Genomic DNA, 14,027 nt, shown 5'->3' with positions numbered 1-14,027 from the left:
TTATCAGGATCAATATTTTCTCCCATAATTGACCTTTTTTGCCTCCTGTGATGATTAGAAGGCTAAAAGTTGATTCACAGATCAGTACAACAATTATCAGACCAGAGTACTGACAGTACTGCAGTAAACTCTGGTGATGTAGGGATGTGTTGTAGTAATGTTCTGTTAACACTAAAAGTCTTCAAATGGTCCAGAGTGCTGCAGATTTTAATTTGAACTAAATCCAGAAGGTTCAGACACATTACACCAGTCGTATCTTCCCTTTATTGGATCTCTGTTTGTTTCAGATCAGACTTTAAGCTGCTTCTTTCTGTGGTCAGGAAGTGTTTTCAGATGACAACTACAGCTAATGTGATCAGGGAGACAGGTAGGAGGGTACTTGGTGTGTTATTAAGGAAGTAGACAGTGAGACAAGGAGACTTGGTGGAATGAGGAAGTTCAGGTGTGTATATACAAAGAAAGAGGTTATTTAAGAAGAAGTAGGACACTGAGAGGACTGAAGAGAGTAGACAGGAGTACAGGGAGATACAGTGTAAGGTAAAGGTAGAGTTGGCTAAGGACAAACAATATGACATAGGTATATGAGGACTTACAGATGGAGCGGCACATTTCGCTGCCTCGTTCCTGCAGGAATTCTGGCTGATCTCTGCATGACATTTGCATGACTTGGGCACCAACTCACTAAGCCCCCCTGCACCAGTCACGACCCTCCACTCTGATGTACTTAATGTGTAGCTGCCTTGTTAACGCCCCCTAAACTTTTCCTGAGGAATGAGTTGCAATGGTGCATTCATGCACCAGGTGGAGCAGTGACGTGTAATCCAGTTATATATAAGTTATATATCAAAATAAAGTATGATGCTCTCCTGCAGGATATATATAACTTTAAATCCATCTGTAAACTACTTCAGATTTTAGACACTGATGAGGTTTGTTCAGCACAAACATGTTGTTGTTCTTTTATTTATGGATTGTAACAGTAGAACAAAGTTACAGAAAATTACAGTAGTTTTGAATAAAATGCCCTTTAGTCAAACATTAATAATCTACATGGATATTTAATTTGTGCTAATTATACTACTTGCTTACTACTGTTCTAACTTTGAAATTTCACTTTCACATTTTCTTCCAGTTTAGCGTCACTTCACAAATGTAAAGAACCGGGTCGTTAGGTGGACGAAAGACTGAGTAGGTGTGAAGACCATCCCCCAAGAAGGACACAAACTGTAGAAGCTACTGTTTCTGCTGAAGCAGTTGACACGACTGAGCTTTTATGAACTGAGTCATGAGAACCAGATATATTTGTGAACTCCTTAACAAGAAAATTCTTCAGAGATCCATCACTTTAAAGATCGTGGTCAAATCAAGGCTTTGTTAACATTATGCTGTATGAGGGAATTTGCCTAGTGGTTAAGGCACAGAACCTCCCAACTACAGACCCCTGGTTTGAACCTTCCCTCTGGTGTGTTTTGTTTACCGCGCTGCTTCAAGTGACACAAAATACAGAGATCCTTGCATCCCATTTACGATGTGTATAAAGCCAGAGCCCTTAGTTTTATTTTTGGAGTTCAACGGTAGAACCACCGTGGCTGTGCAGCTATTTCAGGAAGTGACTCTGGGCTCTGTTGGTGGACCGAGAAGAGTCAGACACAAGGCAAAGCACGTCAGTACCTCAGCTCTGGAGAGACACTGGGCCTAGTTGTACAGCAGGAGATCAGAATATGTGCTGTCCACCTCATACAGTAATAAACATCTGAATACATATATTTGTGTTAGTAGTTATGTCAGGTGATATTTTTTAGTTCTGTTTCATTTCATTCACCTTTTACTGTCAGACGTGACCACAATCTCTTATTTCAACTGGATGTTTATAATAAAATTGTAAATATAATCAGCAGTGCTTGGTTAGGCTTGTTAAAAAAGAAAGCGGTAAGTTTGTGGCTTCTGGATTTACTGTATATAAGTTCCTTTTATTAAACCACCAACTAACAAAAGAGGTTTGTTTAAAAAACTGTGGGTGGGAAGTTGTGTGCTTTAACCACGAGGCTGTTTGAAGTGATGGATCTCTGAAGAAATGTTTGTTCACAAATATGGTGAGTTTGTCTGAAAGTTGAGTCATGTCAACTGATTCTTTCTAGAGCAGAAACATTTCTCCACCAACATAGAAATATGTGTCATTTTAAACCAGATCTGTCCAGAGGCAACAGTTCAGGTATCATCAGATCAGGTAACAGCACTGCAGGACTCTGATGCTTTAGGGAGAAGGGGGGTGGTGTAAGACCATTCTAACCAGTGCTGTTGGTTGGTCGTTCTGTCTGAATGGAGGCTCCTATTGTTATGTTTATCTGAGCTTGATGAGAAGATTCAAATGTCCTTTGTAATGATAAACAGATCCTGAAGCAGGCAGACTGAGACACACTACATCCAGGTGTAATGAGAATTAGTGAATTTTATTAGGTACATTTGTGAAGTCCAAAGTTTTCTCAGTTGAAGGAGTCATGTGACTTTTGTCTGTCTTACCAAACAGTGTGTGATAGTGACATTATCAATTTTAAATTCTGTTCTCAGAACTGTGTGATGATTTTATTTGTAAAGAAGTTCATTAAATCATTGCTGCTGAGAGTTGAGGGAATACTAGGCTCAACAGAGCTATGACTTTTTGTCAGCCTGGCTACAGTGCTGAAAAGAAACCCAGGGTTGTTCTTATTTGCCTCTATTAATGAGGAGTAATATGAGGTTCTAGCTTTACGGAGTGCTTCTTTATATATTATTAAGCTAGGAAATATTTACCTAAATTTGTGGAACTCCACCTCCTTTCCAGCTTACGTGATTTCTGCTTTAAGCTACAGATTTGTGAATTGTACCATGGAGCTAACTTCCTCTGATTCATTAGCCTCTTTTTCAGAGCAGCAATAGTATTGAGTATTGTTCCAAGTGAGGCTGCAGTATTATCAACAAGACAGTCGACTTGTGCTGGAGTAACATTGAAATAACTGCCTTCCTCTGTGTTGGTACATGGCTCTGAAATAAAAGATGGAATCAGTTCCTTAAATTTGTCAACAGCATTTTCACATAAACATCTACTGTAGAGAATCTTATCAGTAGGTTTAGTAAAGTTTGGTACTGTAAATTAAAATGTAATTAAGAAATGGTCAGATAAAAGAGGGTTTTGGGGGAAAAACTTTTAACTGATCAGCTTCAACACTGTATGTCAGAATAAGATCACGGGTGTGATTAAAACAGTGAGTGGGTTTATTTTCATTTTGGGTAAAACCAATGGAGTCTAATAGAGAATTAAAGGCAGTGTTGAGGCAGTTATCATCAACATCTACATGGATATTAAAGTCACCCACTATAATGAACTAAATCAGATAGAAAGTCTGAGAATTCAGTTAAAAACTCAGAGTAAGGGACAGGAGGACGGTACACAATAACAAACAGGACTGGTTTTGGATTTTTCCAGTTCTCAGGCTCTCAAATGAATTCAAACTATGTTTAGGTCTGGGGTTGATTAATAAACTTGAGTGGCCTCGCCAACCTGTACAAATCCACGTCTTCCTCCTTAGTGTCCAACCTCGTATAAGTCCTCATATACCTATGTCATATTGTTTGTCCTTAGCCAACTCTACCTTTACCTTACACTGTATCTCCCTGTACTCCTGTCTACTCTCTTCAGTCCTCTCAGTGTCCTACTTCTTCTTAAATAACCTCTTTCTTTGTATATACACACCTGAACTTACTCATCCACCAAGTCTCCTTGTCTCACTGTCTACTTCCTTAATAACACACCAAGTACCCTCCTACCTGTCTCCCTGATCACATTAGCTGTAGTTGTCATCTAAAAACACTTCCTGACCACAGAAAGAAGCAGCTTAAAGTCTGATCTGAAATGAACAGAGATCCAATAAACAGAAGATACGACTGGTGTAATGTGTCTGAACCTTCTGGATTTAGTTCAAATTAAAATCTGCAGCACTCTGGACCATTTGAAGAATTGTAGTGCTAACAGAACATTACTACAACACATCACTACATCACCAGAGTTTACTGCAGTACTGTCAGTACTCTGGTCTGATAATTGTTGTACTGATCTCCTGTGACAGGAGCCAATAAAGGTAAATTATGGGAGAAAAAATATTGATGCTAAAAAACATTTATCAGTTGCAGTTATTTTAATATTTATCATTTTGTTTTGTCTCAGTTCTTAGTTTAATATTTGCTCAGTTATAAATCAACCAGTTTTCTTCTTCAGTTTTTACACACTTCAGCTTTGTTGTTTTTATTTTCATGTCGACCTCTGAGGCCACAAGAACAGCTGAAGACCAGACAAGATCTGCAGACACAAGAATCAGGTCTGGATCTGTGCAGTGTGGAAGGTTTTATTATCATTTAAGAGTCATCAAAGTTTGTGTTTTGTCTTTGTTATTACTTCAAAAGTATTCTTTAAATAAAACAGCTGCAGTTTTTTAATAGATCACAGGTTAATTATTCACAAACACTCACAGAGAAAGCAGATGTGAACACTTTGACCCAATGAAGTCAGACCGGTGTGTGGAGTGTGTTCTGAAATATGTGCTGTTTAGAAACAGCGTGTGTGTGTGTTGGAGGTTCAGTGGCTCCATCGAAGATAAACACGGTTTTTAAGTTAACTCTTGCAGAAATTGATATTTTCCATTAATAGTTTGCTAAGAGTTCATATATCCTTCACTTATTTTACACATCATAAAACTTTCTTTGCTGAAGGAGCAGATGTTTTAGAGCAGAGATACGTTTGACTGAGTTAGAGTGGGAGACAACACAAAGTCTCTGACCCTGGAAATGAAGAAAGCAAAACAGGGAGTATGAGGAGTGAGAAAGTGAGAGAGGCTTTGATAAATAGCCGAGTAACAGATAGTTCTTGGTTCATTTGCTGAGCCCTCTCTTGAGAGTCCAGTCATGTTCTCCTTTCTGTGCTTTTCTAACTTCTTTATACTTTGTAATAAACTGATTCAAATTATTGATACAAATTCTCTTTATTTGCATGACATAAACCAGAGGGTGAAATGTAGAAGAACAGGTGAGAAACTTAAAAAAAGTTAAAGTTTAGAAGTTTAGAAACGGGTGATTGAGAAGAGAAAGGGTGCTCCCTCCTGGACTGGAAACCTGGATCCACACAGTACTAAAGTACAGAAATGTGTTTGAGGGTGTTTTTAATGGAAAATCCCATTTCAGACAGTCAAAGTCAGAATACAGGCTTATCTCAGTATTTCAGAAAACACTCAGACTCTTTGTTGAGGAGAATCTACTCCCACAGCACAGTGTGTTTATCATAAAGAGATATGAAGTGATTAGAAAAACTTATAAACCGACCTAAAAAAATAAATACAGTTAAAGTAGAGCACTGAATCAGCAAACACCAACAGAGACGTGTTTTCTTCATAATTATTATCTGTAAAAATACCAATAAATCCCCCTAAAAAGAGTTGAAAGCTGTAACATTACATCATTAATGTTTAATAAAGTCGATAAATAAAGGTCCAGGAAGTAACAACTGTACTAAAGTACATTACAGTGTTGTCATTAAAGTCTACTTTGTATTTGTACCGTATCAAATAGAACCAGTTAATAAAGGACTGAATCATTTCAGATTAACCAGCTGTCAGTAGATGAAGTGGATGAAATCAGTGATGTTCAGTCAATAGTTATTAAAATAAGTGTGTAAAAGTTGTCGTTGAGCAGTTTTTCCTTCCTGCAGCTCAGCTCGAAGATCCAACATCCAACATGTGGGACAGTAACAACTGTGGAGACTGATGAAGACAAGAGAAGCAGCAGGAGTCTCACTGAGGATTTAACGAGACTGTGGACAGAAACTGTGCTAAAGGACAGTTTCACACTTTATTCTTCTTTGTTCTCATATTAATAATAATATAATAATAAAATTATGAACACTTTAAATTAGCAAACAAACCGGAGAGTTTAGTACAGCGACTATATGATAAGACAAGAAAACTTCCTGTTGTCAGAATAAAATACCTAATTATATGTGTAAGTTTTCTTATAGAAATAAATCAAACTGCTTGATACTGTAATGTGAGGAGAAGATCTTTTTTAATCTTTTTCAGATTATTTATGGAATTTTTAGTACAACGTAAAATGTCCTGTTCACATCACAGTGCAACAACATCACTCTACTACATCTACATGTATGGAACTGTATATTTAATCTTATTTTGAAGGAGCTTTTATTTTCGTAACTGATTTTCTGTGCGTGACCTATGACCCGATGATGTCACTTCCTGTGGATACTTCCTGTTTTCCTCCGTCTCTGAGTTGAGGTGAGTCCATGCGGGTTCTCCCGTTTTTACGTCGTTAAAACGTAGTTAAAAGTACTAAATGATAGTTTTAAACTTATATTTCTAAGAAACTAAACTGAGTTATTTCCGTTTTAGCAACAATCGTGGGTTTTACGTGTTTTTGTTGGACTCTACAGCTCTTTAAAGAAACCAAAGTTTCCACGCTTCCTTTCATAACAGTGTAACCGTGTCTTTGTTTTCACTGTTAATGTTTAACTTTATTTTATGAAGACATATATTTACTCCTGAAAACCAAGAAAAATGTTTCTTCCAGGTTGTTTTGATCGTGTTGAAATGAATCAATTCATCAATTGTCTTGAAAATGGGTTCATTCATTCAAAGATTTGTGGTAAAAGCAGCGTCTTTATAATGATGTGATGAGTGTAACTAGAGTTTCTGTGAATAATGTTCATACATGTTTGTAAAGATTAGTTGATTATTAGTCAGTAGTTGTTGGTAAAAGGTGTTCTTGGTGAAACATGTTGTGCATTATTTAGAGTGGCTATATACTGTAGTGCTAATACACATCAAGGAACCTGTTGAATGTGTGTCTGACTTCACCTGATCTTACTTTGGTGTTGAAAAAGACACGGGACCAATGACTTTTGAAGAACTGACTGCTTCGGTCTCTAGTGTGAATCACTTGACTGGATCAAACCAGATTCAACTGGTCTGATCCAGTCTTTTTCCAGATCTTTTTCCACAACAAAACAAGATCAGGTGAAGTCAGACAGACATCACTAGTTGGTTTCCAGCCTGAAGGGTTTGTTGTTTGTCTCTAACCAACTTTCCTCAGACTGAAGAAGCGACTTTGATGAGTAGTGAAACATTTCAACCTAACAAGAAAGACGTACAGTTGTCACGACTCAACTTCCAGATAACTTTACCTGGAGGACTGAAAATCTTCACAGACATATTATTATTTGATATTTTACAGCATGTCCACTGTAGTGGACAGCAGAACAAATTTACTGTTAGAAAACAGCTACACTTCAAAATCAGAATAGACTGACAAGAAAACAAGAATGTCAATCCATTTTCTAATGAAACTTTCTAAATGAAACTGAACATGAACATAACTTAAAGTCTTCAGTCCAGAGGTCCTGGGTAGCACAGGTTTGAATCTGTAACACCACCTTCTCTTCACTGTTCTCTTCATTGTTCTTCCAACTAGAAGCCTTCTCTGGGATCCAGAGAATGCTTCTTCTATAGTGGAGTAATCTGGGCCTGCTTGAATGAGGTGGGAAAGGTGCCTGTTGTGAAAGAGGTGTTGATGATCTGTGTAATGGCTGGTATTAGTGTTGGTGCGATAGCTTGAAGAAGAGTAGAGGGGATCGGATCCAGAGAGCAGGTGGTCGGGCGATTTGAGAGGAGGAGGTGGATACATCGTCCTCTGACAGTGTTGAAAAAGTGAAGTGAGATGCATCGTCAGGTTTAGTAAGCAGAATGTCATTGTCAGGAGGAGAGAACTGGGAGCTGATGGCTGCCACCTTGTTGGTAAAAAAGGAGGCAAAGTCGTCAGCTGTGAGACAGGTGGGTGGTGGAGGTGGGGGTAGATAGAGTAGAGACTTGAAAGTTGCTTTCTGGTGTCTGTGGTGTTGCTGAGCTTGTCCTGGTAGTATTCAGTCTTCGCCCTGGTGACTCTGTAAGAGAAAGATTGAAGCAAATCCTGATACTCAGTTAGAGCAGGTTGAGACTTGGATTTGCGCCACTTCCTCTCAGCACTTCTGAGCACCGTGCGTTGTTCACGGATCTGGTCGGTGAGCCACGAGTTGGAAGCTGAAGGACCAGCAGGTCTAGTAGATGTTGGGCACAGACTATCCAGGCAGAATGAAAGACTATCGCAGAGCCTGTCCGTGGCTGCGTCGGTGTCGTAGGTGGATAAGACCTGCGATGAGGGCAGTGCTGCAGACCCAGGGAAGAAAACTGCTCCGGGTTGAGAGATCTGAGGTTGCGGCGGAATGTTTCCAATGCAGTGGAAGAATGAGATGGTCTAGAGATGAAGACTGTGAGCTGAATGAAGAAGTGATCCGACAAATGCAGAGGAGTGACAGAGATGTTGTCCATAGTGCAATGTCGGATCAGAACGAGGTCCAGGTTGTTGCCAGCTTTGTGAGTTGGAGGAGTGGAGACTAGTCTAAGGTCAAACGTGTTCAGAAGAGCGAGCACTTCAGATGCCTGTGGTTTATTGAGGTGGATGTTGAGATCTCCTAAGACAATAAGAGGAGTGCCATCCTCAGGGAACTGAGACAATAGCATATCAATATAACAATAGCTTACCATTAAAACAGTAAAGAGGTGGACAGAGGGGGCACACCTTGCCCTGCAGGGATGCTTTGAAGAGACAGACTGGAAGACTCTCTGTGACCCTCACGGTGAGGACATTGATGGACTGACGGACTGCATCTCTGACTACATTAATTTCTGTGTGGACACCCACGTACCCACAAAAACCATTTGCTGCTTCCCAAACAATAAGCCCTGGGTCCTCTTCACCCTGTACACCTCAGACTTCAGGTACAACTCAGAGTCCTGTCATCTTCAGAAGTTCTCTGATGACTCTGCAATTGTAGGATGTATTAAGGGTGGCAATGTCACAGAGTACCGTGGAGTGGTGGACAGTTTCGTTGACTGGTGTGGACTCAACCATCTGCAAATCAACATCAACAAAACAAAGGAGCTGGCGATGGACTTCAGGAAATCTGGGAGTCCTGTCATCCCTCTCTCTATACAGGGGGAGGAGGTGGAGGTTGTATCTGAGTACAAATACCTGGGAGTGTACTTGGACAACAAACTGGACTGGACCAGAAACTCATCAGCATTGTACAGAAAGGCTCAGAGCCGGATGTACTTCCTGAGGAGACTCAGGTCCTTCAACGTCTGCAGCACCATGCTGCGAATGTTTTATGAGTGTCATCTTCTATGCTGTGGTCTGCTGGGGCAGCAACATGAAGGTGGCAGACACTAACAGACTAAACAAGCTGATTAGGAGGGCTGGCTCTGTTCTGGGGGTGGAGCTGGACCCTCTACATGTTGTGGCTGAGAGGAGGATGCTGTCCAAACTCCTCTTAATCTTGGACAATCCCTCCCACCCACTGCACAGTGTGTTGGTTGGACAGAGGAGCACGTTCAGCCAAAGACTTATTAACATTAAATGCTCCACAGAGCGCCACAGGAGATCCTTTCTACCTGTGGCCATCAATCTGTACAATTCCTCCCCCCTCTGTAAGGGGTGGGGGAAGTGAAACTCATATACTTGTGGTGAATGTATTGACCCAATTTCATTTATCTATTTTACATATTCTGTATATATATTGAGTTTTTCGATATTGATGTTATTGTGTATTTATGTTGGTGTTGGATCTTTCCTGGTTGTGGTTCCTTTTCTTTCTGTCTGTTTTGAGAACAATGGTAATGAGGCAAAACAATTTCCCTCTGGGATTAATAAAGTTTTTTGAATCTTGAATATCCAGCTCGTCACAAAAGTCCCCCAGTTGGCCCGGCGGTCGGTAGATCACAATGATGTGGGCTGTGATCGGTGCTGTAATCCTAACGGCATGATATTCCAATGAAGACAGACTACTAAAGGGTGCCGTAGTGAAGAACTTTCACGTATCTGCTACGAGGAGACCAGTCCCGAAACAGACTGACAAACAGGCTAAATCAGCAGACTAGAGAGAAATGACACAAACAAATTTCAAACAACCCTTACTTATTCAGTAGATCTCCTGTCCTAGTTTGGTGCTTGTTATGCAGAAGAATATCTTGCAACTGCGGTCACAGAGGTCCACCCCACCCAGTACAAATACCTTTAACCAGTAGAGTACGGCTTACCTGGAACAAATTGCCTGATGAAACAGTGGCCCATAAAAATAATCATTTGCTTGTCAATGCAGACTTTTCTAGTTTCTGGAGGTTAAGACAGCCTTACCTTACCCTCCAAAGGATGTCTCTCTTTGTCTCCTCTATTACTTTCAGGTCATTGACAATTTTCTGTGAGATTCTCAACTTGAAGAACCTGTTCTTGTCATTTTCTGGCTTATTATTGGCCCTGTGGTTTTGCTCTGACAAAACATTTTGAGTCTAGGGAAGCCAAGGCAGGTCATGTGGATTGACAAGCCAAAAATGATTATTTCTTCAGCGGTGGTGTTTAGAGAGACATTTCTCATCTGTAGCTCTCTCTCATTTGTGAATGCTGCCAAGTCTCTTCAGGACAGAAGTTTTTTTTACTAACTTACCGGTGTGAGAGCAGACATCATGAGATCAGCCCGATTAATCATCTGAAGGATCAACTGGATCAATTGCACACAGTGATCCTCATCTGCTGAGTCAGTGATATTCTGTAGCTGTGTTTTTTGTCTTATCTTGTGTCTTTGTTGGTTCACAGATCACATTCATCTCAGGTGAGGACGAGCATTGTTTTGTCTGATATCAGGACAGCTTTGTCAAATCTGGTGCCTCTGAGAAAGAAGCAGGATGAGTTCTCCCCAAAAGGTGAGAATTTAAATCTCTTACATCTCACATACTGTGCATGTTTTATTATCTCCATTAACAAAACCTTAAATTTTCTCTCTCTGTCATTTTAGAAACACAGAAACGCAAAGAAACAATGTCAGTATTGTAACAAAGAATTGTCTTCATCATACAAACTAAAGATTCATGAGAGAGTTCATACTGGAGAGAAACCATACAGCTGTGATCAGTGTGGTAAAGCTTTTGTAACATCAACAGAATTAAAACGTCATCAGAGAGTTCACAGTGGAGAGAAACCGTTCAGTTGTGATCAGTGTGGCAAAGCTTTCTCTCGGTCATGTTCCCTGAAAAGTCACTTTCTCATTCACACTGGAGAGAAACCTTATCACTGTGATGAGTGTGGGAAAGATTTTGCTCAATTAGAAAACTTAAACAGTCATAAACGTATTCACAGTGGAGAGAAACCATACCAGTGCAGACACTGTGAAAAAACTTTCACTTGTTTAACAAACTGCAGCAGACATGCACGAACACATACTGGACTGAAACCATATAGATGTGAGGAGTGTGGGAAAAGATTCACTCAGAAAGGAGCATTAACAATTCATAGAAACATCCACACTAAAGAAACAATCTATCCTTGTGAGCAATGTGGGAAGATCTTTAGCAGATCCACTTCATTAAAGTATCACGAACGGATTCACACTGGAGAGAAGCCTTATCACTGTGACGAGTGTGGGAAAGATTTTGCTCGATCAGAAAGCCTAAAATTTCATAAATGTATTCACAGTGGAGAGAAACCATACCAGTGCAGACATTGTGAAAAAACGTTCACTTCTTCAGGAAACTGCAACAACCATGAACGAATACATACTGGAGTGAAACCATATAGATGTGAAAAGTGTGGGAAGAGATTCACTCAGAAAGGAGCATTAACAATTCATAGAAACATCCACACTAAAGAAAGAATCTACCCTTGTGAGCAATGTGGGAAGATCTTTAGCAGGTCCTCTTCGTTAAGGCGTCATGAACGGATTCACACTGGAGAAAAACCCTGTGCAAGAAAAAAAGTGCAAATAATGTCAGAAAACATTCCTATCAGCACAGACTTGCTCAATACATGAGCGAGTCCACAATGGAGAGAAACCTCACAGTTGTAAACAAAGAAGAAAAAGCTTCAGCATTTCATCTTTATATCACAGACACAAGCTTTTCCACGCTGGACTAAAACCACACTGGTGTCAAGACTGTGACAAATGTTTCTATACATCATCCGAACTCTCACGGCATTAACGTGTCCACACTGGACACAAACCGTACTCATGCTCTAATTATGTAAAAGGTTTCTTGCAGAAAAGGTTTTTAAGAAGCACAAATGTGTTCAAAATTATTAGTTGAATTAATTATAAAATCTGTAACTTTGTAAGCAACTAGATCGTGTAGTGGTAACATCGCCGCCCTCCATGTGGGGGAACCGGCATTTGAATTTTTCTCGTTCCTTAGGCACGACCCCCTTAACCCTCAACTAGCTGTTCTCAGTAATACAGTTTGTTTTCCATGAGTAAAATTTAAAATCTGTCAAACTAAACTGCTGAAAAAATGTAAGGATCACTTTTAAAACCCATCAGAACTCAATGGGTGAAAAGGTCATGCTGGATATTTACACTGATCCGGACTCGGTTATGTGGAAGAAACAACAGGACGCCACATTGTTTGATGGAAATTCAAGTTATCAACCTACAGAGGACTGAATTCAAAGACACCTTCAAAACCAAAGTGAAAAACATCTGGTGGGAGGTTTGTCCATTTTGTTGAAATGTCATTGCAGCAAGTCAAATGGTTTTCAGTAGCTGTTATGTCCTTGTATACACGACTGACTACATCAGGACATGCTCCTAATGAGACAACAGATGTTGTTATGTCCTTCCAGATCTGGACTTTGCATCACTTTTTTCCTTGTTAAAATCTCCTAAAGTTACATAAGATGAATTTGATGTATGTTGTTATCTTTTGAAAATATTCTACTCATTGTGTTTTTTATTTTTAACATGTAGTATTACAGTTGTCTGTTTTTTCATTTTGAATTAGATTAAATTCATTATTGTTCTATTATTGTCAGTTCTAGTAGCTCATTTTGTTTTTTATCAGCATTCAATAGTCTTTAAAACATATTGGTATTTTCAACACATAGTATTACTGTCTGCTTTTCAATTTATTAAACAACTAATTAATTCTACTAAATTGTCAAACACCAGCATGAATGATGTGAATTCAGTGTTTTAAATTGATGACAGGACAAATGAAACGTGCTGTTGTTGGTTAATACAAACGTGATGATCTTTAATTATCTTCTGAATCTTTCAGTTAAAATGTTCATATCATGTCATTAATGTGTTAAGATCCTCAGTATTTGGTTGGTTCAGCTATGTGTAGGTCTACAGTAGTAAATCAGACCCTCAGCCACCATCACAGGTAGAATCAACATCTGGGAGAAACACTGTTTGTTTGTTTGTTTGTTTTATTTTTAATTCTGCTCTTTTGCTGATAAATGTATTCTGTGATGATGTTGTTGAATTGTTTTTTATATTCATAAAGAAATTATAAGGCATGAACTGTAACAATCAAGCAACCTTTTTAATAAACAATACATGGCTTGAAGCGATTTAATAAACCAGTGTTAGTGTTGTGTCTTTTGAGAAGTTTTAACATTTGAATAAGAAACTGACTCTCGTTAGTTCAACATAAAAATAAAAACAACAAAGCTGTAGTTTGTAAAAACTGAAGAAGAAAACTGCTTGATTTGTAACTGAGCAAATATTAATGTAAGAAAATGGAAATTAAATTATAAATATTAAAATAACTCATGAAGTATGGCTGGAACTAATAAATGTTATCAGGATCAATATTTTCTCCCATAATTGACCTTTTTTGCCTCCTGTGATGATTAGAAGGCTAAAGGTTGATTCACAGATCAGTACAACAATTATCAGACCAGAGTACTGACAGTACTGCAGTAAACTCTGGTGATATATAGATGAGTTGTAGTAATATTCTGTTAGCAGTCTTTATATGGATTGAAGGATTTTAATTTGAACTAAATCCAGAAGGTTCTGACACATAACACCAGTTTTTTCTTCCCTTTATTGGATCTCTGTTCATTTCAGATCAGACTTTAAGCTGCTTCTTTCTGTGGTCAGGAAGTGTTTTCAGATGACAACTACA

General features: G+C 39.0%; 1 protein-coding gene across 1 annotated transcript; it reads left to right on the top strand.

The window, feature by feature from the left end:
- Positions 1 to 6,296: 6,296 nt before the first annotated feature.
- Positions 6,297 to 13,729, top strand: LOC113168260 (zinc finger protein 239-like). Its single transcript, XM_026369272.1, has 3 exons — positions 6,297 to 6,314; positions 10,720 to 10,826; positions 10,919 to 13,729. Exons 2-3 carry the CDS (start codon positions 10,809 to 10,811, stop codon positions 11,927 to 11,929), a joined length of 1,029 nt encoding a protein of 342 aa, XP_026225057.1. The 5' UTR covers positions 6,297 to 6,314; positions 10,720 to 10,808; the 3' UTR covers positions 11,930 to 13,729.
- Positions 13,730 to 14,027: the final 298 nt, after the last annotated feature.

This window comes from Anabas testudineus, chromosome 18 (genome assembly GCF_900324465.2).
Source record: "Anabas testudineus chromosome 18, fAnaTes1.2, whole genome shotgun sequence".
In the NCBI taxonomy this organism is placed as follows: Eukaryota; Metazoa; Chordata; class Actinopteri; order Anabantiformes; family Anabantidae; genus Anabas; species Anabas testudineus.
Note: the sequence above shows the minus strand (reverse complement) of the source record. Positions and strands in the feature narration are given on the sequence as shown.